The 26,204-nt window shown below is 47.7% G+C and overlaps 1 protein-coding gene across 6 annotated transcripts in view; it reads left to right on the forward strand.

The window, feature by feature from the left end:
• The first annotated feature begins 268 nt into the window (after window positions 1-268).
• Window positions 269-26,204, forward strand: part of PWWP2A (PWWP domain containing 2A) — a 29,456-nt gene continuing 3,520 nt past the window's right edge. Inside the window, exons 1-3 of one of the 6 annotated variants that reach the window (XM_041397856.1) lie at window positions 302-962; window positions 11,009-11,976; window positions 13,752-13,839. In XM_041397856.1, the coding sequence (XP_041253790.1) occupies window positions 385-962; window positions 11,009-11,976; window positions 13,752-13,795 (1,590 nt within the window). In that variant the 5' untranslated portion in view covers window positions 302-384 and the 3' untranslated portion in view covers window positions 13,796-13,839. Of the gene's footprint in view, window positions 963-11,008; window positions 13,703-13,751; window positions 13,840-21,404; window positions 24,009-26,204 lie in introns of those variants that run through there. The other 5 variants (XR_005952136.1, XM_041397858.1, XR_005952135.1 and 2 more) reach the window with 5 other exon arrangements.

The following is a 26,204-nucleotide window of genomic DNA, read 5'->3' on the forward strand; positions in this document are numbered from 1 at the left end:
CCCCGCGCTCTCCCCTCGGCCCCCCTTCCCGCCCCGCGACAGACACTTGGCGCCGCCAATCACCGGCCTCCCTCGGAAGCGACGCCTCCCTCCACCAATCAGATGGCGGAGTAGCCCCACCCGCCCCACCCACCCCCTCCCCTGTGGCCTATAAAGCATTAAGCCACGCCCCCTCTTCCCCTTCCCGGCTCTGCACTGAATGAAGCCCCCGCTGGCCAACGAGAAGTTCCCGCGGGGCTGGATGGACAGGTGCGCTATCCAATAGAAGTGCAGCATTGCGGCGCGCCCGCCAATAGCACGCCATCTGCGGGCGCGGGGGGCGGGCTCTCCCTCCCCGCGGGCCGTGGCCGTCGCTCCCGCTGCTGGAGGGAGGCGGCGGAGAAAATGGCGGCCATGGCTGCGGAGGCGGCGGCGACTGCGGCGGTGCCGGGGGACGGCGGGGCCGGCGAGGCCGAGCCCGAGATGGAGCCGATCCCGGGTAGCGAGGCCGGCGCGGACCCTCTACCCGCCGTCAGCGAGGCCGTGGAGTCGGCGGTGCCGGATGGCGAGGAGGCCGACGGCGGCAAGGCCGAGGAGCCGCCGCCGGTGCAGCGCGCCCGGAGCCCCGGCGGGACTCGCGAGCCGGACGCGGGAAGGACGGAGGAGCCGCCGCGCAGCCCGGGGGTGGAATCGCCGCGGGCCGAGCCCCGCGCAGCGCCCAGCCCGGGCTGGGGCTCCGCGGGGCCCGGGGAGGAGCCGCCCCGGCCGGAGGAGGAGGAGCCGGATGCTGCCGCCGCCGCCGCGGTGGAGCCCGAGCCGGCCGTGCCCGCGGCCCCGGGCGCAGGGGAGGCGGAGGTGCCGGCGCTGCTGCCCGGCTCCGAGGTGCGGGTCACCCTGGACCACATCATCGAGGACGCCCTGGTGGTCTCGTTCCGGCTGGGAGAGAAGCTTTTTTCCGGGGTCCTCATGGACCTCTCGAAAAGGTGAGAGAGCTCGGGGGGAGCCGAGCCCGAGCCCCCACCCAGCGCCGAGCCCGGGAGCGCTCCCGGAGCCGCCGGGGGCGGGATGGGGGCGGCCCCGCCGGGAGCCTCGTGGGCTCGGCAGCTTCCCTTCCCTCCCGTCCCATCGCTCCCCGAACCGTCCCAGCCCTGCTCGGGCCACGCAGCTCCTCCTGCCCCCCGTCCTCCCCGGGCATCCTCTTCCTCCTCTTCCTCCTCCTCGACCCTTCCAGCCGGGGGTGGGCAGGGTCCCTCCCGCCCGGGGAATGGCAAACGGGAGAGCCGGGAGAGGGGCGAGCACATGGGCACAGCCTCTGGGCTTGGCCGGGGCTCCAGCAGCATCGCCGTGTGCCGGGAGCGGCCCCCGAGCCCTGGGCTTGGCGGTGTTCCCCTCTTTGTACAGTCGGAGCTCTGATTGCCCTGTTCCTTCGGGCTGACATTGCCTAGGTAACCTTCTTTTTCAGTACATGCTCTTTTCCAGAATAATGGTTTTCCAGCTAGGCTGTTGCAGTTGTTAATTAGTACTGATTGCAATGAACGGGGTGAAGTTTCATGGTTCTTAAATATCCTTGTGTACGGGAGGATTTTTATGTATCTCTGAATAACTTATCAGACAACGGGATTTGGGGTTTGCTTTTTTTCACTGCCTTTCAATAGTGAGAAGCTCTTGGGAGACCAGAAATCATGGTATCTTACAAACAATCTAGGTTCTATCAGCAGGTGAAAATACTTCTTCGTCATAGTGGGTTTTTTTCCTAGACGTGTAAGGACTTTGCAAGTTCATGAGAGAAAAGTGATATTTAAGCAAGGTTATTATTTAAAATAATCGGTATGCAAAGTATGCAGCACTTTTCTCCCCCAGATTTAAGCTGTGTGTGGACATATGTCTTTTATCACTCCTTTTATGTTGTTAGTAGCTGTTCAGCAACTTCCTGGAATATTAATATTGTTGGTGCTCCCTAAAAGGGAGATCGTGGCTCTTCTGGCTTGGGCCTCAGTGCGTGGTTGGGTTTGACTCAAAAGGCAAACTTGTGTGACCCCCAGGTTTTGGATAATGCCATGGAGTGACGTTTTCAGTCTGTCACTTGATGAGGTGTGAAATGCTGAGCAAAACTGCAGCCACTTGTGGGGTGAAACAGCATCTCAGATCTGGGCAGGAGGTGGCACAAACGCGGTGTAATCCTGGGTGACACGAATTCTTTTGTAGGTTTGAAGTTGTCCCAGCAGAATGCCATGCCTGAGCAGGAGGGTGGCAAAGCCTCTGCTGCCAAGAGTGCAGGAAAATACCAACTTCTCCTTTTCTCCTGAAGGGGATCCTGTCCTCCTGAACACCCCCTGGCCACGAACATCCCTCGTTTCCCAGGCTCTTGTGCACTGAGGAGCCTCTGGCAGGCAGCAGGTCTGCAGCCCTTTGCAGCAGAAGTCACTTTGCAGGCTGGCTGCTGTGCTTTGCTGGGAGCATCCCTGGGGCAAGCCCAGCTTTGTCCTGGGACAAAGCTTTGCGGTGGGAATTGTGCAGGAGCCATCCAGGGAGGCTGGGGCTGGCCCTCCCAGCTTCTCTTGGCAGTGGAGCCATTTCTTCCTTCAGAGGTGCTTCTCCATGGGAATGCAGGAGGGGAGGGTTAAATTCTCAAGGCCAAGCTCTGCAGAGGGCCTGGACAAGAACTGAGTTTTGAGACATAAAGTCTGTAATATTGGGCTGGTGACAGCAAAACGTTGGGAGATAACAGGAGTCTCTTATCAGATGTCTCAGAGCAGGAAATGCAGTGGGAAACAAGCTCTAGAAATAGTCCAAGAAATTCCTACCTCTAGGAAATCGAAGCATTATTTAAAAAAAATGTGTTGTCTGTATGTCAAACAGTTCCATTTTATCACTTCTGTGATGACTAACAGGTGGTATTGTCTAGGTGTCAGATTTTCCTTGTATCTTTTTATTTCTGTTTGGTGTAGCAGTACCTGGACTTGCAGAACATGAATATTTTCCATGAACTTCCTTCTGTGTCTGTGGCAGGCCCTGGAATTCTTGTCATAAGTTTTTCCACTGGACCAAAAAGAAAAGAGAAGGGCAGGGTTAAATGAAAACCACCAAAATTCCAGGCATTTACATGACAACACTGGGATTTCCAGCATGGGAGATGGGTGGTTGCTGAAATCTGGCTCATTCAAATGCATGGGAGTAATCTCAATTTTCCTAATGCCAGAGGGATCAATATTTTAAGACTGACAGTTCTTACTAAGTAAAAGTGACAATTTGTATTAGAATTTACTCATTCAGTAGCTTCCAAAAGTGGCTGTGTTCACTGCACATGCTAATGCTGTGTTCACTGTATGGTCAGAGGGAAATAATTCCTTTTCCTGTTTGGATCTTGATTTCTCTTTCCCCTCTGCACCCTCCAGAGCAGTGAAGGTGCTACTTCCATACAGTACTAAGAAGTGTAAGTTTAAGTGACTGTTTTAAAAACCTGTTCACTGTGTTCTTTTTTGTCCTCACAAGTCATGTTCTGAATTACTTGCACTCCACAATGAAAGAAAAGCAAAACCATCCCTATATATTGTTATTTTAAAGACTTTTTTGGTTGTTTTATCTCTTTTTCCATTGTTGAGATGGTGCCCTGACTTTGCATTTTACTCTTGGTGATTTCCATGTTGGTATTTGTGTGAAGGGGCTGATTCCCTCTCCCACCCCCTGGAAATGGGATCTCCCTTGAGGAGTTTGTACCCCAAGCCCCTGGGTGTTGAGTGGGCTTTATTCCTGCATTTACTGGGGGTGAGGAAGCCCTTCCCTGCCTGCCCCAATGGCAGTCTCCTGTAAGTTTTGCAAACCAGCAGAAAGCAGGAGCCTGCATGTCCTGAGTGCCAGATCCATTTGCTGTGCAGTAAATCCTCATCTGGAGAGGAGCCTGTGCCCACTTTGCTTCCTCTGAAGGCTCATTGCACAAATTAGGGATGTGTTCCTGCTGTTAAACTTCATTAGTGCTGCTGCCATTACCTTTTAAGTGCTTTCCTGCTGCAAGGGTGAGGTTCTGCTGGGGTTCCTGGGGTGGGTGTGCCTGATGGAGTCCTGAGGGGACGGACGGGGAATGGAGCAGAAGTGGTTGGGGAAAAACTCAACATATCCAGGGCTGATCCCAAAACCTGGGGATCCTTCCCTGCTCAGGTGAGACCCCAGCTGCAGAGCTGCTCCAGCCCTGGGCCCAGCCCAGCAAGGAGCTGGAGAGATCCAGAGGAGGCACCAGGCTGCTGAGGGGATGGAGGAGCATCCTCCCTGTGGAGAGGGGCTGGCAGAGCTGGGAATGCTCATTCTGCAGGGGAGAAGGTTGTGTGGAGACCTCACAGCACCTTCCAGAGTCTGGAGGGGGAACTTCATCAGGAGTTGAAGTGGCAGGACAAGAGGAATGGCTTCCCACTGCCAGAGGGCAGGGCTGGATGGGATATTGGGCAGGAATTGTTCACAGGGTGCCCAGAGCAGCTGGGGCTGCCCCTGGATCCCTGGCAGTGCCAAGGCCAGGCTGGACATGGGCTGGGAGCACCTGGGACAGTGGGAAGTGTCCCTGCCATGGCAGGGGTGGCACTGGGTGGGATTTAAGGTCCCTTCCAGCCCATCCTGCCTCTGTGGGGTTTAAAGTCCCTGTAGCTGGCATTGCTCACTCCCAGTTTGTTCAGGGGACAGGAGATGTCCATCCCACCTGCTGGCTCAGGGTAAATCCTGCTCTGCACCTGGAGGAAGTAGGTGGGAGGGAAATACCTGTGGAGTGTAGCATTTGTAAATGTTAAAATGCAGGATTAAGAAGTTGTGGTTTTAGTTTGATCTTCTGGAAAAAGGATAATTATTTCTGTGTGTATTTTTTTTTTACCTCTCTAAAGATTAGGGGAGGAGGGAGGATTACATTTATGTTCTGTTGTTTTGCCAACAGTCAAGACTTGGCCTTTTTATTGCTTTATCATTTAACTGAAATTGTCCTTCTAGCCCTGCAGATGTGAAGGACGTGTGTCTTGTCTTCTTCTCTAAACCAGTTCCCTTCTGACTTGTGTGTGTTCATAATAGTTCTTGAGAGAGAGAGAGAGAGCAAAAAGATGTTTTGTGACCTAAGAGCCTTGGTTAGATATCCAGAAGATGTGCAGTGTGTTCCTAGTAACATATGTTTGAAATTATCTCTTTGTTGGGCTTTAGTTATGGAAGATAAGGAAGGAGCTCCTGCACCAAGGTGTGCATGAGCTGTATGATGAAAATAAACTTTTATAGGCAATTTGCAATTCTTACAATCCCAGAAGCAGTTTTCAGGTACAGCGCTGACTCTTGAATCCTGTGCTTTTCCCAGTTTGTTAATTCAGCTTCTGCTGCAAAGGAATGATGTGAGAAGCAAACAGCAGAAGCCTCACTTGAAAAACGTGGTACATTTCCCCCTGTTCTTTCATGAATAACCAGGGACAGCAGGTGCTCATGCTTGCCTGGGGAAGGACTGGGCTTTGGAGGAGGCCTGATGTTCTGGGATGTTCTGTGATCCTCAGCAGTAAAGAAATGTCTGTGGCTCAGGCTTGTGTGTTTTGGTTTATTTTATTTTAAAACCTGCACTCAGTCCCCAAGGTGTCCCCACACCCCATCACCTGCCCTCTTTGAGTTTCTCAGGGGCCCAGAGGAGCTTGGTGAAATTCTGGCATTGAGGGAGCAGCTCCAACACTTGTTTGACGTTTGTTCCTGTTATCCCCAGAATGTGGGGAGCTCAGGTGTGATGGGAGTGTGGTTCAGAGAGTAACTCAGGTGTCTTTAGCTTGTGACTTGAGGGAGGTTTTGTTGAAGGTGTCAAGTGTAGCCTCACTTAGAGGGTAGGGTTGGTGTTGGGGTCTGGGTTGAGCCTCGAGCTCTCCTTTCCTGAGGGAATCTGTGGTCTCCAGCTGTTCTTCGTTGGTCTGGGATGTGACAGATGATGGCTGACCTGTCATTCCTTGTGGAATTCTCTGTGTTCCAGCAGCATGGTCTGTCCTGGCTTTCTGAGGGCTGCTTGGTTTGGTTCAAGGTGTTGAGGCAGGGCAGGGATGAAATTTTCAGCCTGCATTCAGTTTATTTTCTGCTATGGGACTGATGAATCTTGGCCATCTTGACACTTCAGTTTATCCATTATTTAATGGTGTCATTCTCTTCCATATGTCCTGGCTCTGGCATATGGGTGTTTCTGAAGAGTGTATTCAAGGTAAAATCCTTCAAAATAGATCACAACAAATGTAGCAGCAAAGTGTCTGCTTCAAATGCAGCTGACAGCTAATAATGGCAAGAGATGTAAAAATTAAAAGATATTGCAGTTTAAACAGGCCTTCAGCTTTATGGATGTGCCAGTAAAATTATGGTAATGGTAATTATTAATGGAAAGCCTAAACTCAGAGCATCCTGTCTTTTCTCCATGCTGGGCTGTTCCAAAGAGTCACTCACACTGCAGTCCTTTGCCCTGGCTTCAGAGCTCTCAGTGAAATGTGCATTTTCTAGCAATTTAGCCTGGTGTACGTTGCTCAGGAGGTGAATAAACCACGGAGTTGTTTTTTTGGCTTCTGGGAATGCTTTTTTCAGGAAGGCACCCGCACTTAAAGCAATATATTCCATCTTGTGCTTTATCACACCAAGTAAATCCCTCATTAAAAATAGGTTGTTGTATAATCTGTGTTTTCAGTGCAGGTTATTTTGAGGAGTTCTACAAAACTTTGTGTTCAAATAGCTGTGATCTAACTGTGTATTACATGGAATGTTATAATTTAAAGCCTCGGTTTAGATGCATGAAATACATATCCATAGTTCTTTCAGCATATTATTATACTTCTGGAACTTCCATCCATGCAGTAAAAATGGCTTCAGCTGTTGCTTGTCCTGGCTTTTGCAGAACACCAAGGTTGATCTTGGGTACAAGAGCAGAAAAGGTAACAGGAGATTTCTGCAGTGCCTCGGTGGTGAAGATGGGTTTTGATCAGTCCTTTACCACAGACTGAACACCTGAACACAAGTTTCTGCTTTGTTGATGTCAGTTCCATGTCCAGAGACAAATGGGAAATAGTTCTGAACCTGTCAGTGGCTTCACTCCTTTGGCAGAGCAAGGGCCTTTTCATTTCTCTCCCTTTTAGTAGAGAAGTCAGACATTGGAGGCTAAAGATGAGAGCTTAAAACTTTAGGTACTAATGTAAAAGGCTTTCCCCCAGGGTGTGTTGTTTATGTACTTTGTTTATGTACAAACAGTCATGAGTTAAAATGGGATTTGTTCTGTATCTCTCATGGTTATTTCTGAAAAAATACCCTCTAACTGTTCTGTTTTGCATATAAATGGAACAGTAATATGCATTCATTGTAGTAATTCTGCTGCAGGATTTAGATTTGAAAAAAAGTGGCTTTACTTTCCTTAAGTACTTAAGTTTATATGTCTGTAATAGAAAACTCTCTGGCTTTAAATGACAGAGTTTTGGGTTTGGTACCCAAACTGGCTTTTGGATGCCATGGCTGCCTATTAATTAACTTGCAGCTGGCAAACTGGAAATGAAGCCTCCCTGTTTTTATCCTGTTTCTGTCTCTGCACGCCCTGGTCAATTAAAGCTCCTCTCAGTGTAAATATCATTGCAGTGCCAGAATTGATCAGGCTCTCAGGTCAGTGCAGGTCCTGATGTCCTGTTGCTATTTCTGTCTCCAGTGAAAATGCACATTTTGCAGTGTATCCACAGCAGAGGTGCCATCAGATCCTGCTGATTGCCCTGGTTACTTGAAAAACCTCAGAGAAGTGAGTTTTGTACATCACACCCATCCTCTCTTAGAGATGCATTCTCAAGGCAAATCAGAGCTGGCACCATGGAGAGCTGGCTCTGATTTCCATAGGTAGGAAGCAGCAGGGCTCTGCTTCCCAGCACTGCCTTGGACTGAGGGTGAAATACCTGTTTCTGAGTTTGGTTTTTCTACCACTTCCCTTTCAGATCCCTGGCAGTGTCTGGTGCCATTCCTGGGTGTGATGGTCTGAGGTGGGAGTGTTCCACGAGTCAGGAGTGGGCTGGGCAGGGAGCAGCTGGAACTTGGGCACCAGGGATTTTTGTTTTAAGCAAACAGTAATTGCAGTATATCTCTGTTTTCATCCATACTTGAAGTCTTGTGGGGTAAGGTGATATTTGGGATCAGTATATTTAAAAAATTATTTTGTTGTTGGAATAAAGGCAATTCCTTGTAGAACTTAAACATCTGGAATAAAGACAAGGCAATTCCTTGTAGAACTTAAACATGGAACGTGTGATGAGAGGAGCCTGTTGGGAGTCTCACTGTGGGTGACTGAAATTCTGTTCAGGGCTGATCTAGTGCCAGCCAGGACTGACTGGGGGATCAGTAAATGTCATGATACAACTGAGCTCTGTGCCTTAGAGTTTTTAAATTTTATTTTTTGTAGATGCCTTTTGGTCCTCCTTCATCTCTGTGGCAGATGAACCAAATGTTTTTGCAGCTTTTCTGTCTAACTACTAACACAACTAACTAGTTCAGCCTTGTAGTTGGTGTGACAAAAATTACTGTGGGTGTATGAGAAGTATTTTTCTTCAAGGTCCACCAACCAGGTGTGTGAAAATAGGCCTTGAAATTCTGGTACATGCAATAAACACTTGTGCTTGCTGCAGAGCTAATTAGATGCTGTGTCATCCCTTGTCCTGAAGAGGTTTAAGCTCAAGTCTTCATTCTGCTGCTTCTCTTAGGAAAAATAAATCCCTCTTTTCTTACCTTGTTCTTTGTCTTTATTCTTTCCTGTAACCTTTACTGTTTCATTTGCACATTTTTTTGCCATTGTTTTCTCTTCTTTGTTTTCCTGCTGGAGACCTTGGTTAGCCAGGGAGAAAACAGATAATCAGAAATTGTTTCTAGATACAGTCTGCTGTTGGGTGAGGCCAAGAGAAAACACAGTACACTGAGCTGTTGGAGATAATGGTCAGTGTCTTGGTTTACCAAATATATTTTGTCCTGCAGGTGGTCCTGACTAATTATATGTTCTGTATTAACACATCATTTACAGGAGTAGTGCTGTACAGAACTGGCACAATATCCATGAATATTCTTTACTTCCTCAGTTCATTCATTTGTAGGTGGACAGGGCTGGTTTATTTTTTAAGCAGTACCTTTGGTGAGGGATTCTCTGTCTTCAGGGCTTCACTCTGGATTGGTTTTGTGTCTTACTAAAGCAGGTTTGCATCTTGGATAAAAATTACCTTCTTCAGTTCTGGCCTGGGTTTTGTGCTTGAAGGAAGGGAGAGTGGAAGGTGCAGAATGAATCTTTGATTTCCTGGTGTCAGGCATGTGCTGAACTTTCCATCAGCTTCTTTGTGCCTTTGGAGTGCAGATCGTGCACACCTTGCTGGGGAGGCAATAGAATGAAAACCTGGGAAAAGAGAGATGAAGTGCTTGAGTGGGATCCTTCTGGGAACCCTTGCAGTCCTCTTCATCCACCTCTTCCCAGTGACAGCTAATTATGCTGATTTCCTGACACAGAGTCCCATAAATCCCTCTGGGAGAAGGGCTTGGTCAGGGAATGGCCTGGGAGGGCTGGAAATGCAGTTCCTGAGAGCAGGGTGAGGGATGTTTGTCTGTGTGGGCTTTGGTATCCCACCCCTGTCTAGAGCTCTTGTGCTCTTTGGGATTGGAATTTGCACAGCAGAGATCTTGCCCTGTCTTGTTTCCAGCTCTTAGCATAGATTAACTTTTTACCAAATCCTCTTAATCTTTATCAGGTGGTGAATGATAGAATCTGGATCTTATTTTCTTTTAGGAGCTGCAGTTCTTGATGCCAGTAACACTGAAAATATTGCTAATTTAGTTACTGTCAGCTGATAGTTTCTTTTAAAGCCCTACTTGGAATTGAGTGACTTGCTTACAGTCCTTTGTGGAGGGAAAAGTATTTGTGGAAAAGCAACTTCTTTACCCTTGATGGACTTGTGGGGCTTTAGGGAATGTAAAACTTGGTTGTGAGCAAGTCCCTTGTGGTTTAATGCCAGACCATAGGCTGGAAAAATGTCTGTACGAGCTGCTGAAATGCAGACTGGGTGGATGATTTAATCTTGGGTGGGTCGTTTGCTTCAATTACAACTTTAGATGTAGAAAGAAGCTTGTGATAAGCAAAAGGACAAACAGGGGGTGGCTTTTGTTGGGGACACTGTAAAGAACCTTCTAACACACCATGGCTTTTTCAAATCCAATCTTGAGGAAATAAAAGCAACATGTAGGCACTTAGACAAATAAAAGTAAATAAAATTCAGTTCAATCAGCTGAGGGGATGCTGCTGTGGAGCAGCCAGAGTGCAACACAAACCTGAGGACAGATCTTGGGGGGGTTGCTCCTAGTCCTGATCTAAAGCAATTCCAGTCTGGAGAAAAGGAGTGAAAGGTTTAAAATCTTGTTTGCTCGTGGAACAGTGAGGGTCAGTTTCCACTGAGTTGAAATAAAGGGTGTTTTGCTGGGAGAAATTCAGACTTGCCTGGGGAGTTTTGGGCTGTAAAGCATCAGGTGCTGAGCTTTTGTGGATGGAGGCACTCCCTGTTCACTGCAAGGATTTAGGCAGCCCAGATTTTCTCTGTTAAATCTGGACTGTTCATCCTTTTCTGCTGTGCTAAAAATGGAAGGAAAGTTCCTGAAGATACCTTTTCATGAAGTTGACTTAGTATGGAAAATGAGCTTGGGTACATTGGGAGTTGTTGGGGTGAGTTTGGGTGTTTATAAGCATTTTCCAGAAGCATAAAGGTAATTCTTATGCTGCTATGCTGCTGTCTTGGGGATATTTTTGTTGCATTTTCTGTGTATCTTGTTGATACAAGAGAAACTGATAATAAGTGAAGTTGTGGTTTTTTTGTTCTCCACTGACTTCATTTTGGTGTCTTGCATTTTCAAAGCTTCCCATTAGGCTGGATGTGAAGCTTTAATTTCTCTAGGATTGGTTTTCAAATGCTGGCTACCTAACGCAGACAAGTTTTCAAATGCTTTGTGATAAACGCCGCAAAAATTCCCTCCAAACACTGACATTTCTTTTCCCTCTCTCTTGAAGGTTTGGCCCCCACGGAATCCCAGTGACCATATTTCCTAAAAGGGAGTACAAGGACAAACCTGAAGCCATGCAGCTCCAAAGCAAACCATTCCAAGAGGAGGCGCAGGTGAAGTGCGAGGCCGACGCCGCGGTCCCTGACGACGCCTCCCTCACGCAGCCCTCAGAGCCCAGCATAGCTAAAAGCCTTTGGACTTCTAAACCACCTCCCCTCTTTCACGAGGGAGCTCCATACCCTCCTCCTTTGTTTATCAGGGACACCTACAACCAGTCAATACCTCAGCCTCCGCCTCGGAAAATCAAGCGGCCCAAGCGGAAAATGTACAGGGAGGAACCAACTTCCATCATGAACGCCATCAAGCTACGGCCCCGGCAGGTCCTGTGTGACAAGTGCAAAAACAGCGTGGTGGCAGAGAAAAAGGAGATCAAGAAAGGTGGCAATGCAAGTGACTCTTCCAAATATGAGGATAGTAAAAAGCGAAGAAACGAGAGCGTGACTACTGTGAATAAAAAACTTAAGACTGACCATAAGGTGGATGGAAAAAGCCAAAACGAAAGCCAGAAAAGGAACGCTGTGGTCAAGGTTTCAAATATTGCCCACAGCAGAAGCAGAGTAGTTAAAGTTTCCGCACAAGCAAATACTTCAAAAGCGCAGTTAAACACAAAAAAAGTTCTCCAGAGCAAAAACATGGATCATGCAAAAGCTCGGGAAGTCTTGAAAATGGCCAAAGAAAAGGCACAAAAGAAGCAGAGTGCAACCTCCTCTTCCAAAAATGCACATTCAAAGGTCCACTTCACGCGGCGTCTTCAGAACACCAGCTCAGGGTCCCTCCCGCCCCGATTGCGCCTAAAGCCGCAGCGGTACCGCAACGAAGAGAATGACTCTTCCCTCAAGACAGGACTTGAGAAAATTCGGAGCGGCAAGATGGCAACTAAGCCCCAGTCTCGCTGCTCCTCCACCCGCTCAGCAGGTGAGGCCCCTTCAGAAACCCAGAGCCCCTCAGAAGGCCCCGAAGAGGCCAGCAGTGAGGTTCAGGACACGAGTGAAGTGCATGTAACTGTTGAGCAGGATGAACAGCAGACACTGGGCAAGAGAGGCAGCAAAAGCAATATAACGGTTTACATGACCCTTAATCAAAAGAAATCTGACTCTTCCAGTGCATCAGTTTGTAGTAGTGATAGCACAGATGATTTGAAATCCACCAACTCTGAGTGTAGCTCTACTGAAAGCTTTGATTTTCCTCCAGGCAGCATGCATGCACCTTCCTCCTCCTCCTCCTCTTCCTCCTCCTCCTCTTCGAAGGAAGAGAAAAAGCTCAGTAATTCCTTGAAAACAGAAGTCTTTTCCAAAAACGTCTCTAAATGTGTCACACCAGATGGCAGGACCGTATGTGTAGGGGACATTGTCTGGGCCAAGATTTATGGCTTCCCTTGGTGGCCGGCCCGTATCCTTACCATAACCGTGAGCCGCAAGGATAGCGGGCTGCTGGTGCGCCAGGAGGCTCGGATCTCGTGGTTCGGCTCCACCACCACGTCCTTCCTTGCTCTTGCACAGCTCTCCCCCTTTTTAGAAAGCTTCCAGTTGCGCTTTAATAAGAAGAGAAAGGGTCTGTACCGCAAGGCCGTCACTGAGGCAGCCAAGGCTGCCAAGCAGCTCACGCCCGAGGTGCGGGCCCTGCTGACGCAGTTTGAGACGTGAACGTGGAGAGTAAGGTAGGCAAGAAACCTGGAGGCTCCACCAAACCCTAGCCAGGTTAGAGAGAAGTGCCAGGAAGAGGTGGCAGAGGCAGGAGTTGCCCTCGGTTGACTGACTGCTCTTTTCACACGGGACTCGGGTCGCGACGGTTAAAACCAATTGAACGCGCGATCAAAATTAGCCTGAAAGTCAGGACTGAGGTATTTTTCAAGCGAGAATTTTTTTTTAAAGAGAAAGAGAAAAAAAAAAAAAACCCACAAAAAACAAAACCAAACCACCCGATGCATAGGAGCCATAGCCTCAGCTGGAAGGCAGCTGATTTGCAGGGAATTTTTTTAGTAGTTTCTACCCAGTATATAACTAGTTCTGTGTGGCCAAGGGTTGACACGAGGGATGAAAGTAGTAGCTGTGACTTTTTTTGTTTTATTAGGTGGCCCATCAGGGAAGTGTAGAAATGTAAGCCTTGTCTAAATGGTCTTTAAAGATTATTTTTAACCAGTCTCTAATGGATTTAGTCTGGCCGGGCCCGGTGGGCCGGTTTAAATGGCATTGGAGACGTGCTCCAGGTTGTAAGGAAGAAGGAATTTTAGTGACTTAAAGACCAGATTAAATGGGGTTTTATCGTAGTGACCACTTAAACACTCAACCTTTCTATGCACATGGGGCACAACTAAATCACTTCAGGGTCGGAGAAGTCGAGGGATGCCTGTAGCTCTAAGACAAAGCTGAGGAGGCCTCAGTGTTTGGGATCAAGGGCTGTTAATGCTGCATAGGTGTGAATCATTCTGGTCTTTCTTCCTGAAGAAATCTTTCAGGCCGTTTGCCTGGAGGTTTAGCTTAAGAGAGGCTTTGTTTTGAATGTGTAAATAATCAATTGCTGAAATTGGTCAGATTTTCTCCTGACTGGTTGTTCCTAAATTCTTAGGATACGTCCTAGTAAATTACACTTTGTGAATTGTCAGATGTGTAATTGTTGCATTTTGGATGTATCTAACTTTTTTTTTTCCTTTTTTTTTTTTTTTTTTTTTTTTTAAACTATTTCCGTTTAAGGTATCCGTTTGCAGGTCAGAAAAATGAGATATGTAATTGTGTAATGCTCTGAAATGTAAAAAAACAAACTGTAAATAAAATTGACTAAATCTGAATTATTTGTGTGTGTTTCTCAAAAAGCTTTGAAACAAATCCAGGATGTCAGAGTATTTATCTGTATGCCGGATTTAGAGGACACCCTTAAAAAGTAAATTGTCCTTTTCCATGCATTCTTAAAGATGAAGTGCTTGATGTAAATACTATTGGTATACTTCAGTCTTAATTTGGAGATGATTAATTCTCTGTCCCTTTTGTTTCAGAACCAGCTCTGTAGAGGGCTTTCTGGAAAGTTGATTAAATTTCTCCCTAAATTAGCTTTTGGGCCATATATTTGAGTAGAGACTGTGGATAATGTCATTTGTGCAGTGGGGAATGTTTCAGTTTCCATCTCAGAGCTGCTCTCTGCTGCCATTGCAGCTTTTCTTGCCTGGTTTTTGCTCACTATTGGGGCATTTTTGTGCAATGCACTTGACTTTTTTTTTTAATGTGAGTTTTGGTCCTTACCTGACCATTTGAATTCCTGTGTCCTCCAACCCATTCCCTCTTCAGCCTTGCAATGCCTTGTGAAGAGTCTCCTGGTGCTCGTCCCAAAGCAGTTTTCATCCTGGTTTTTCCAGGATTGCCCGCGTAGGCAATCGTGACAGATGTAGAAATTGCATCTCAGACTGAAATTAAACAGATGTGAAAAAGGGGGCAAGGATTTAATCGTTGAACCCTGAAAATGTTTTTATTTTAAGATTTAATTTCATATGTTTATGATGCTGCCTGGTCTTGCCAAAGCATTCAGTTTCTTTTTACCTTTTTTAGTTGTTCTGTCATGCCCACAGACCTATTGGAAGTCTAAAGTGTCAAAGCCATGGCTGTTCAAATTTTCCTCAAGATGACAGTCATTAACTGCTAATTAAGCTTCCAAATATACCAGCTTTACCTTAGCATTCTAACAGTTCCCAAAAAGCCCCACTGGTCAATGCTTTTTGAATGTGATAAACACACAATAGATTTTGTAAAAAAAAAAAAAAAAAAATTGGAAAAAAAATCAGTTTCACTTCTCTGTATTCTCTCCTGCAAACAGAAACAGTTTCTTTAAGTCAATAAGCTGTGTTTTGTTATTAAGGCAAACTGCTTTTTTGGAGTCAGGAACCCGTGTGAGGTGGGTCAGATGTCTACACCACTTCCTTGAGGTTTAGAAGCTCAAGCGAACTGGCTTTAAGTTAGTTGTTGTAAGCCAACTAGTGGCAAGATCAATATTGACCTTGTTATTTTTTCTTTAGAAGATCTGGAAGCTTTGTTCTCTTAATTGATATAAAATTAGAATAGCACTGCAGCTTACCTAGGCAGAGTTTGCTCAGGTGTTCACAGGGGGAGCAGCAGGTATGGGGGGGCTTTCTTTAGGTGGTTTTATGTTCAGAAGAGCTGTTTATGGAAGGCATTTAAAGTCAGTTTTGATTTGTAGCAGATAAGTTTTAAGTCTTTCCTCAGTTTCACAGTGAATGTTCTGTATGGCTGCAGACTGAACAGGTCTCAAAACAAGTAATTTGATTTGTTAAATTAATTTTTTACAGTACCGTGTTGCAGTAAGTTGGAAATCTCCTCGTCATGCTTGTCCCTGACTTTCCTTTGAGTCCAAAGGAGCTGCTCCTGTGCATGCAGCAGTTTCCAGGGCTGGGCTGGGGCAGAGCCAGGTTCAGGCAGGCACAGGGAGAGGAGCCTTGGAGGCTGGGCTGAGGCTTAGGGCTGGTTTAGCTGAGCTGTAAACCCCACCTTGTGTGCCTGTGCTCCCAGGGCTGGCACTTCCATGACCTGGCCATGGTTTATCCTTGGTTCCAAGCAGGAACACCCCTGTGGGTACCAACGGGCTCAGGGGGTGCCAGGAAGAATTTCTCCTTGGAAAGGGTGGTTGGGATTGGAAATGCCCAGGGAGGTTTGGAGTGCCCACCCCTGGAGGCGCCCAGGGGAGTCCTGGAGGCGGCACTTGGGGCTCTGGGCTGGGGACAAGGACCTGGCACAGAATGGACTTGGTGACCTTGGAGGTCTTTTCCAACCTAAATCCTTCTGTGACTCTGCCTTCAGAAGGCAAACAGCAGCACAGAGGGTGACTGCTATTTTCCCATCAGTTTAGTGGCATAAATGGTGAGTGATGCCTTGTTTTAGTTGGTGAAGTGCCTCTGTGTGCTCGTGGGGTATTTCTGGCCTGTCAGTTTAGGGGACAATGGGACAGGATGAGTTTCAGTGTTCTGTTCCTCTGAAGATCTTCAGGTAAAATGCCTTGGGAGAGAGAACAGTTATTCCAAAGCTCAGAGCTCCTTCCCCAGAGGTGTTTGAAGGTGTGAGGCTTCAGGAGCAGAGCTGGAAGCGACAGGAAATGCTTGTGTGTGTCTGAAGTGGAGTCATGCAGGAAATTGAACAGATATTTGTTGCTGTTCTAATTAGAGTTGGAACTTTGTGTCAACACTTCAGTGAGATAATTATCTCTCATGATTTGGTTTCTCTTTCAGACACTGCTGTGTTCAGTTTGGAGCCTACAGAACTGCCCTGGGGTGGGGTTCCTGGGGTGGTTTAGGTCTGTGCAAGGCTGAAAAGACTTCTTTTGTTTCAGCATGGTGTAAAATTCCTTTGGGTTTTTAAAACATAGTTTCTAACTGTGATTAGAATTGAGAGTAGCACAAGTGGGGAAAGGTAAGAGTTGCTTTGTGCGTTGCTAGCCCTTAGGTCTGGTTCTATTTAACTCTCTTAAGTCCTGATATTTTCTTTCATGTCTGCTAAAACTGTCAAGAGTAGAATAGGAATGTGGATTTTGGAAAATGTCAGTAGCTCATTCTCAGCATCATCATCTGTCCTTCTGCCTGTTCTGTGGAGTCCAGTGAGAAAACAGGGCAGCTTTCTTGGCTGAGGAGCTGTGGAAAGGAGCAGGGAAATAATCAGGGAAAGGCTATTTCAGTCCATCCTTGGCTTTATAATTGTGTTCCAATGAATGCCTGCAGGAACAGCAAATTCAGGCAGAGCAGGGGGTCCCTCACTGACCTGTGGCTGAAGACTGAGTGGGAGGGAAGTGCAGTGAGCTCGAGCCCAAAGGGATGGCTGGCACTGTGTGGTGGCATAATCCATTGGGTACAATGACTAGAACTGTTTAAAAAAGGGAATTTTTCCATAACTGACAAATCTCCTGACCGTGGAGTGATCAGGGATCACCCACATTTAACACTGAGAACTTGTGCAGCTGCCTGAAGATCCATTAGATCAGGTTTGAGAGATGGGGATGGCAGTATCCAGTGTCAAATTCTCCTTAATCCCTGCTGGAAAGAGCCAGTGTGTGATCCCTGGCCTTGCAGTGGCCATGGCAGTTCCCAGGCAGCATTTAACCACCCAGCTGCTCCCTGGGACACTCTGGATTTTGGTTTAAGCCACAGGTGACCCTGGCAGTGTGTTCATGGTGTGGCTGTGAGGTGAATAACATCCCCCTGCACCGTGGCTTTTCCTTCTCTTCCCTGCTCACCCTCCTGGCATTTTCAGGCACCTGCTCTAGTCTGACCCCAGCTACCTCTGACCTCTGCGGTGATTTGGATGGGTTTTACCAAGCAGCAGCAATTCCTCCCAGGTCAGAAATGCCTCTGATTATTGGGGTTTAGTTGTTGGATCCTAATAGCAGCTTATGATTCCCTATGGTTTACTCACACATTTCAATCTTCTGTGTTACCTGGGATGTGGATACAATCCAGACTGTCATTTAAATTAATTAATGATTTTTTCCCCTTAAATTTAACAGTGACATGAGTGCCCTTGTGTGAGCACAAGGCAGAGCAGGGGTTCCCAGGCATGTGCCAGGGAGTTGGTAACTGGTTTGCCATCCTGCTTTTTCCCTGCACAGCTTTGCTGTTGCTCCCAGATGTGGCAATTTGGGATAATTCTCTTGAGCAGCACCTTAGTGCCAGGCACCATGGATCCATGTCCAGCTCCATGTTTTCCTCAGGAAAATGCAGTTGGTGTTGCTGGCAGGAGGAGGGAACAGCAGGAGCTGGGAAGTGGGTGGTGCTGACAGAGCAGGGCTTCAGAAAACCTGAGCCACCTTGCACGTCCAAGAGGGACACACGTGGGAGCAAAAGCAAAAAAAACCCAAACAACCAGGTGGAATAACCTGGAAAAGGCGACTCCCTGTGCTTGTGCCCTGGGATGTGGTGTCTGATCTCCTCTTCCTGCCTGCCCATGGCCTGAGGGGAGAATTTAGCAGCAGCCTGCAGGTAGGGACTGGCTCAGGGAACACATCAGGGTCCCCTGGAGCAAGTTTGAATCCCAGCTTTGCTCCTTCAGTGTGAAGAAATGGATCTGTGGGGTTTCTTTGGGCTGTGTTTGACAAGTTACTTCCCAAAGCAGGACCAGGCACATTTTGAGCAGCTGTGATTGCATTTCTGTGCCGGTGACTCCATTCCCAGTGCAGAGGAGGAAGGGAGGACTGTGGGAACTGAGGCTGTTCCAGGTGTGTGAATCCCTGTGGCATGGGGCAGAGGCACAGGGGAAGCAGCTGGGACAGGAAATAACACTAAAACTGAGGCAGGGAGTTGGAATCAAGCACTGGAATATTGATTGCATTTGTGACAGTGAAACCCTGGGTGCTGTTTGGGTAATGGCAGGGTTTGGAAATCAGTGGATCAGGCTGAGCTCCTGGGCTCAGTGTAGAGGACAGGGATGGATCTGTCCTGTCACTTTGTCATTAGCAAGGCTGATTTTGGAAAACCAGAATATTTGTAAAAGTATGTCTGTAACAGAGGATTCTGCCCTCTGTGTCCTGCTCACATCCTGCAGGAATCACACTTGGAGTAAGGCAGGTTTGAGCTGAGGAAAGCTGCACTGCCCTCCTGCCAGGGCCTCGGGGTGCAGCCTCCTGCTTGGCTGATGCCACTTATGGAACAGCAGCTTGAAATCAGGCTGTTCTTCAGGAACAAAACAGATCTAGGTCAGTTTTCGTGTTTGTTTACAGCTGGTTTGGATGTCAAATATGCAATATGGGTAAGGAATATTCCTCTACGTGCCAGGCATGTGCTGGGTGTCTGTGCTTTGTGAGGCAAGTGCTTGTTGCCAGCACTGAGATTCTGCAACAGAACCACAGCAAATTCAGGTGGCAGAATTGTCCTTGCTGTCCTTTAACAGGTGCACAAAGGGGGAGAAGGGATCTTGCTTTGTCAGTAAAATAAGCAGATACAATTCCAAGCAAATATTTGTTTAAATGATAATTTAGCATAATTTTTTATTTAGTAATGCGTAGGATTTTTGTTTGGCTTTAGGAAACTCTGGGATTTAATTGCACCTCTGCAGTGCTTCAGGATTTTAAAGCACGTGGTGCCAGTTTGGGGTCTTAGTAGCTCTGGTGAAAGAGAACTAAAGCCACAAAAATGATTTTAAAAAGTATTGTAGTCAGTTTAGTTAATGCAAAAAAAAAAAAAAAAAAAAGTCTTGAGGTATTTCAAGTGTTGAAGGATTTAGGAATAATCTCTTCTGGTACATTTACATGGAAAAAACTGGGTTGGACCACGTTTCAGGAATTCTTGATACTGTGTTGTATATTTCAGGGAATTAGGCACACAAAGGGAAGAATGTGTTGCTGTTCTTTGTTTTCCTGGTGGCTGAGGTCCTGCTGCTGGAGGCTCTAAAGGAAGGAAATGGTTCTTGCTTTTAGTAGTTCATCATCTGGAAGAGCAGCCTGGTTTCCCTCTTCTCCACTATCTACAAATGGAATCTCTAGCAGGAAAATAGGAGTTTTGTGCCTTCTGTTCTATAGTTTTACACAGACACAGCATTATTCCCCAGGAAGGTGCATAAATGTTACTGTAACTATTTAAATTTGGACTCCTGGCCTTGAGTTTTATTCCTGATGGGATGTGCTGCTATTTTTGCTTCCCTTGTCCTTCTGGGGTGCCTTTTCTCCCCCTCCATGGCTGCCTGGTGTCCTTCTCTTTTCCTTTGGAGATAAAAGCCAGGAGTTTCAAAGGCAGCACTTCTCTTTGGACAGCAGTGAATAAAGGGATTGAGAAAATGTTCACACTGAAGAATCGGAATCCCCGTGGCAGAGCTGGCTGCCAGGAAAGGGCCGTGTGAGCTGGGTTCAGTGGGACAGGCAGGAAGGGCCTGAGTCGTGTCACTGCCTGTCCTGACACACATCTGGGCCTTGTTCTGGGGCAGCCCTTAGCATGGCTCCATAGGGAAGGGGCTGGAGCCCCAGGAGAGGCTGAGGGAGCTGGGAAGGGGCTCAGCCTGGAGAAAAGGAGGCTCAGGGGGCCCTTGTGGCTCTGCACAGCTCCTGCCAGGAGGGGACAGCCGGGGGGTCGGGCTGTGCTCCAGGGAACAGGGACAGGAGCAGAGGGAACGGCCTCAGGCTGGGCCAGGGCAGCTCAGGGTGGGCACAGCAGGAATTTCCCCATGGAAAGGGTGCTCAGGCACTGGAACTGCCCAGGGAGGTTTGGATCCCCATCCCTGGAGTGTCCCAGGAAGGGCTGGAGGTGGCACTCGGGGCTCTGGGCTGGGGACAGGGTGGGGATCAGGCACAGCCTGGACTCAGTGCTCTGGGAGGGCTTTTCGAGTGTGGGATCTGTGTGTTCCTGGGATTCTGTGTGATTCTGCTTCCAGCACTTGAAGCTGCTCCAAAGCAGAGTCCAGCCTGTGAGCTCACGGGAGATCCTGGGGGAGCCGTGCCCTCAGCCAGGCTGAGCTGTCACTGTGCCACAAACCACAGATCCCACCTGGAGTGAGTGGCCCCCAGATCCACAGGGAGTGAGTGGCCCCATGGAATGAGTGGTAAACAGGCAGTGGGCTGCACTCAGGGAATTCAGCGGCACAGACACTGAGCTGACACAGGCAGTCAGGTTTTCAGTCACAGTATCTGAGGAGCACAATCTCCATAGAATTCCAGAATCCCAGACTGGTTTGGGTTGGCAGGGACCTTAAAGCTCACCCAGTGCCACCCCTGCTATGGGCAGGGACACCTTCCACTGTCCCAGGTTGCCCCAAACCCTGTCCAGCTTGGCCTTGGGGCAGCCACAGCTTCCCTGGACACTGTGCCAGGGCCTCCCCCTCCTCCCAGTAAGAACTGGTGGCTGACTGGTGGTGGTTCGTGCAGCACTTGGGCTGTTCCTGTCTGCTTTATCATAATTTATTCCTGTTCTCTGGAGTAAATGGGAAAGCACAGGCAGCCATGGGAAACAAACACCATTAGCAGTTTACAGTTCCTGCTCCCTCAGGCTCTCGGCCCCGTGTGTGGAAGGGCTCTGCAGGGTCACTTTAGCTTTGTGTTGGGAACTGCCATCAATGTATAGATTTTGTGAATTAATCTCCCTGCTTCCTGAGCTGTCTTTAAATGTCTTTCCAATTGGAATTCTCTCTGGATGCTGAAATGGGGTGAGATGTAACAGATTGGTTCTGTGGCTCCTCCTCAAGCCCCAGCCCCGGAGGAGTTTGCTCACTTGTGTCTGTCTTGTGATAATGTCAATCTATTTTTTGTCTTCTGCACACGATGCACAAAGCAGGTGAGCCAGTAACTTTTCTGGCCACCTCAGCTTTTGCTTTACCTACTTTTGCAGTATGTACTGGAAGACATTTAACCATGTTCCCTTTCTCTCCCCTTTTCAGCTCAGAGACACTAATGACCCGCTGTTTTTATGGAACCTCACTACACTGCCACGAAGAGCACCAGCTCATCAGGACTGAGAGAAATCTGAGACTGACTTGTCCTATTTTTCCTCTGAAATCTTCACCAAGTAGTAAACATTTTTTTTGAAGGGGAAAGGGGGTAAAAGATGTTAAAGCTCCCCCTCGCACCGTTAGGGCATCTGTACCTAATGTACATTTTCCTTAAAATTTCAAAAGATGTTAGGAAATATTTTATAAAACTTTTTTGCAATAAATGACGCATGAAATTACGAAAGACTCTATGACACTTACATGCAAGGAACCACTTGAATTATTAGGATGAAGACTCACTGCAGATAACTGGGGTTTTTGTAATGTGACAGTCACGTTTGTATGTTTTGAGAGGTGCCAGTGACGGAGCCAATTTGCCTGGGAAGTTGACTGTAACTTTTGAACTTTTCTTTTAATTCTTGACTTTAGCATTGCAATTTTCCATTCTCTGAGGCTTAGTTAGTATTTAGTGCAGGTGTTAGCAGAGCTGTGATCTGTGATCAAAGCATGTCCAAACCCAGTTGTATTGTGAAATATGAACAGTCCTGCTATTGAGACCAACATTTCCCATAGAGGGATGGAAAGGACAGTGACCACAAACTCCATGGATTTTATGGGAAAGCTCCTTCTGTGTGAATATGGTTGCATTTTATTTATGCTATTGTAACACTTAGGGAATTGAGGGTTGTGAAATAACCTTGAGAGGGGCTACAAGGCAGAGAGCAGCTTGTAATCCTATGACAGGATGGGAATCATGAATGGAGAGTGATTCAATGGGATGGCATTTCTATTTCAAATCATGGCTTATTTTTTCCTTTTGACATGAATATTTTTCAGATAGGTAACTAGTAGAGAGCAAAGGTTTTATTAGAGTTTCTGATGGTTGTTGATCTGAGTTGCGTTGACTTCTTTGAAAAGCTGTAAATCAAAAAAAAAGAAACCTACTGGGTTTTATCCATTTTATTCCCCTCCCAGAAAGGTCTTGGGTAAGACTGACTTCAGTGGAGCTTGGGAATGCTGGACACGCTGCTGAAATCTTGAGTTATTAAATATTAATTTATTTGTCACTAATTATTTCCATTGTGTGCACACTGTCTCGGCAGAACCATTTCTTTAAAGTTCCTAGCAGGGGATTTATTGTGTAACCTGAGAAAATAAATATTTGTTTTGAAGATATGAAAATGTGCACATAATCTACTAAAAGTCAAATTTCTGTTTCTATAGAGATGAAAGGACTTGTAGGAAACTCTTTTCCTCCTTACTGAGATCGTGATTCAATTGGAGAAAATAGAATGTCTTTGTCTGGATCGTTTAAAACCAGAGGGACTTTTTCAAGGGGCCTCTGGGTCAGCACAAAGACAATTTCTTCGTGTCTGGAGCCTGAATGAACCACATAAAATTTGAAGTTAGGACAACTCTGTCATTGGCAACAGGTTTATACTTGTTAAACAATCGGAGAGGGGGAAGTGACAGGCTGGGACAGGCCCCCAAACCCAGCCAGGCCCATCAGGGATTCACACACTGAGTGTGTGGCAGCTCGTGCTTTGTGCTGCTTCAGTGTCTGCTTTTCAGAGCTAAATTCTTTATTTATAAATGCAGAAATTGAATATTCACTACCTACTTTTTAAAAACAGGCTGTACAGTGCTGTGCAGTGCATTCAAATTGTACCGTTTGCCATAACGATTTCACCATGACGTACAATTTTTTTTTTTTTTTTTTAATTTGGATGAATATTTGTTCTACAGTGCTTTTCCTTTTCACCAGTGGAAGAGGCCCAGCAGTCTGGTCCTGCTCAGGGCCTGGGAAGTGACTAGAACTGAAAGCTTGAGACATGTGAATGAGGAAAGGGGTGCCTTGGTGCCGGGTCCGTGCCAGCCTTTCACCTCCGCTTGGATTGACCGTGGATGGGGGCTTGGCCTAATCAGGTACATTGTCCCCCACCCCCCCAAAAAACCAAACAGAAAAGCCACCAAACCACATGGCACAAACCAGTTTCTGCTCAGGAAAAAGGCCCGGGACTGTGGTGGCAGGGTTGTTGCACATGGCATTGAGGAGTGCCTGCTGTTGTTTTGGAAGCCGGTAGTGCCTGGCTGTGCCCCCGGATCCCCAGGGCTCTCCTCCCCTCCCTCCCTCCCTCCCTCCCTTCCTCCCCTCCCTGAGCACAGCAGCTGAACCAGGAGGGATTAACCCAAGGGATGCAGGTGTGCACTGGAGAATATGGGTATAGAGCAAATAGCATCCAAGGGAGCTCATGTCTGCCTTGCTTTTCCCAGCATTGCGTTGGAAACCACGTTTTCATTTGGAAATGAAATTGTCAGGGATATTCTAATGAGAGAGAGTGACAGTAATGTATTGCTTTTCACTTTTTTGCTTTAGTTGCTTAATATTTAAGCTTTGCTCCGTGCTACCTTCTTGTCTGTATATTGAATGGTCACTATGCCTCTTTCATTTTGTAGACTTGAATGAGGAAAATCTGATTCACCCTTTAAGGTTTGCTGAGAAGTAAAAATGATAAAGAATGTTGTGTAACATTTATTCAAATAAAGCCTTGATTTTTTTCAGTGCTCTTTTAAAGGGAAATAATGTTTTGATGTCTTTAACTTTCTTGCTTTATTAGTCCTTGACCTCAAAGTCTTTGATTTGTGTCAGAAGTGGTTTTTCTGGATTAAACAAAGATTAAACTCAGGTTGGTCCACTGCTGGAATTCCATCATGTGGACAAGTCTCTACCTAACCTCACCTTTCACCACAGTGGCTGAAGGATCCCAAGCCATGCTCAGCCAGCTGGATGCTTTCCAAAGCAATAGAAAAAATTGTAATTGGCAAGAAAAGATGGTGTGGTAGAGACAGATCCAAGGAAGCCCTGGTGGCTCTGCCACAGTCCCAGGAGGAGGGAAGGGGCTCCTGCCCTGGCACATGCTGTTCTTGGGCTGGTTTTTATGGAGTTCTCACAGTTTCAGACAAGGCTTGCCCTCACAGGTAAGTACAGGGGGATTTCTCCATCCAGGGAGGAGTTGCCTTGTCCTCTGCTGTGTTTCCTTGCCCTGGAGCAGGGATCAGGTGGTGCTGGAGAGGTAATTTCTGTTCCAGGGCTGCCTCCCACTGCGCTCAAAGGAGGGCCATGCCAGCAAGTGTTTTTCCAAAATACCTGGTGGTGTTGGGTTGGTGCTTGGACTTGATGATCTGAAAGGTTCTTTTTCAATCTTTGTGGTTCCATGATTCTATGGAGTGGCAGACTCTGGAACTGCACTTTCCCATCAAATAGAAGGCAGCATTTATACACGTCTTTTGCACTTGCATTTTGGTCCTGTAAAGAAAGATTCCCTAAGTTGAGTTGAGCCTCTGGGCTACACAAAAAATATGCTGCTTGAGTTACCTTTATTTCTAGGAAGTTCTGATTTCCAGGACGCAGTGGTGGTTTTATGGCACAGGGTGTTTTTATGGCACAGAGGATGCCAGGAGCTGGTGGGTACCCAAAGGTACTAACCCTGCTGGGAAGGGGTTGTTGAGCGACCTGCTGTGGATAATGAGGAGTTTTTCCCAAAATCGAATTTCCTGTGAAGTGCTGCTGTGGGCTCAGCCCGCGGTGCTTTGGGAGCGCCGTGACAAACACCCACATCTGGCTGTGGCCCGAGCACAGCTCCAGCAGATGGTTTTCTTTTCCTTCGCGGTTGTTTCTCATTCTGTCGGGATTACAGGAACTCCCATCCCCTTTCTCTCATTATTCCCTCAGCCTTGCAGCAGTTCCTCCTGAGCCGGCCATCCTCATTAGGCGGGGAAATCCTGCTGAAGTGTAATTGCTCGCTAATGGCTTCTCCTTTGTGACACGGAGTTGGCAGCAGCGCTGTGGGGACGGAGCCACGAGAGAGGTTGGCCGGGCAGATTTCAGAGCTCTGCAATTACTCCGTGGATTAATCCTCACTCCAGTGGTTGGCAAAGGGATAAAGGTGACACACAAGGCCCCTCTAATGGCGTTTGCTGCTGCCCCCGGGCATCGAAAGGGCGACGCTTAATGTGGGCAAAAGTGCAGCTCTGGCACGAGGGCTTCGGAGAGATTCCGGTCCAAAGTGTGAGGGGTCAGAAGTTAGATCTTGCAGGGTGAGACCAACAGGGCCACTGCTGAAGGGAATGGTGGCTCGGTGACAGTGGCACTGGGAACTCACACTGTCACACTTGGGGATTTGGGAGCGTTTTGGGTGAGGCCCGGCTGGGCTTGAGGGGCTCCCGGTTCCCTCGGGGCTCCCGGTTCCCTCGGGGTGCCTGGGCTCATCTGCCTCACGGAGTGCCAGGTTGGCATGGAGGGGCCCTTCTGTGCTTGAGGGCTTTGTGGGAAGCTGGGGATGGGCCGGGCTGGGAGGATTCCGTGCAGGGGAGGTGTGCAGGGTGCTGAGCCTGCAGCCCTGGGGAAGGGCTCGCCCCTCTGCCCCAAGGGAAGCAGCGCCAGCGCCGAGCCCCTCGGGCAGAACCCAGGCCTGGCACCCACCCCCTCACTGCCATGGCTGCGTGTCCTCCTCCCTGTCCTTGCTTCAGTTGTTTTGGGATTTGTTCTCCCTGTCGTGTTCCGCAGGCAGAGCGGGGAGCCAGGAAAAGGCTCCTGTTGTTTGCTGGGTCGTACTGTGGGGTTTATTCACATTCCATATCCGGCTTTTATGGTTCTGCTCCTGCTTTTCCCTTGAGTGTCTCTGTGCTCTTTGTTTTGCCTTCCTTGCTGGGTTTGCAGCACAAGCCTTGGGTGCTCCGTGAAGACTG

Source organism: Onychostruthus taczanowskii, unplaced genomic scaffold (genome assembly GCF_017590055.1).
Source record: "Onychostruthus taczanowskii isolate IOZ18803 unplaced genomic scaffold, ASM1759005v1 scaffold14, whole genome shotgun sequence".
In the NCBI taxonomy this organism is placed as follows: domain Eukaryota; kingdom Metazoa; phylum Chordata; class Aves; order Passeriformes; family Passeridae; genus Onychostruthus; species Onychostruthus taczanowskii.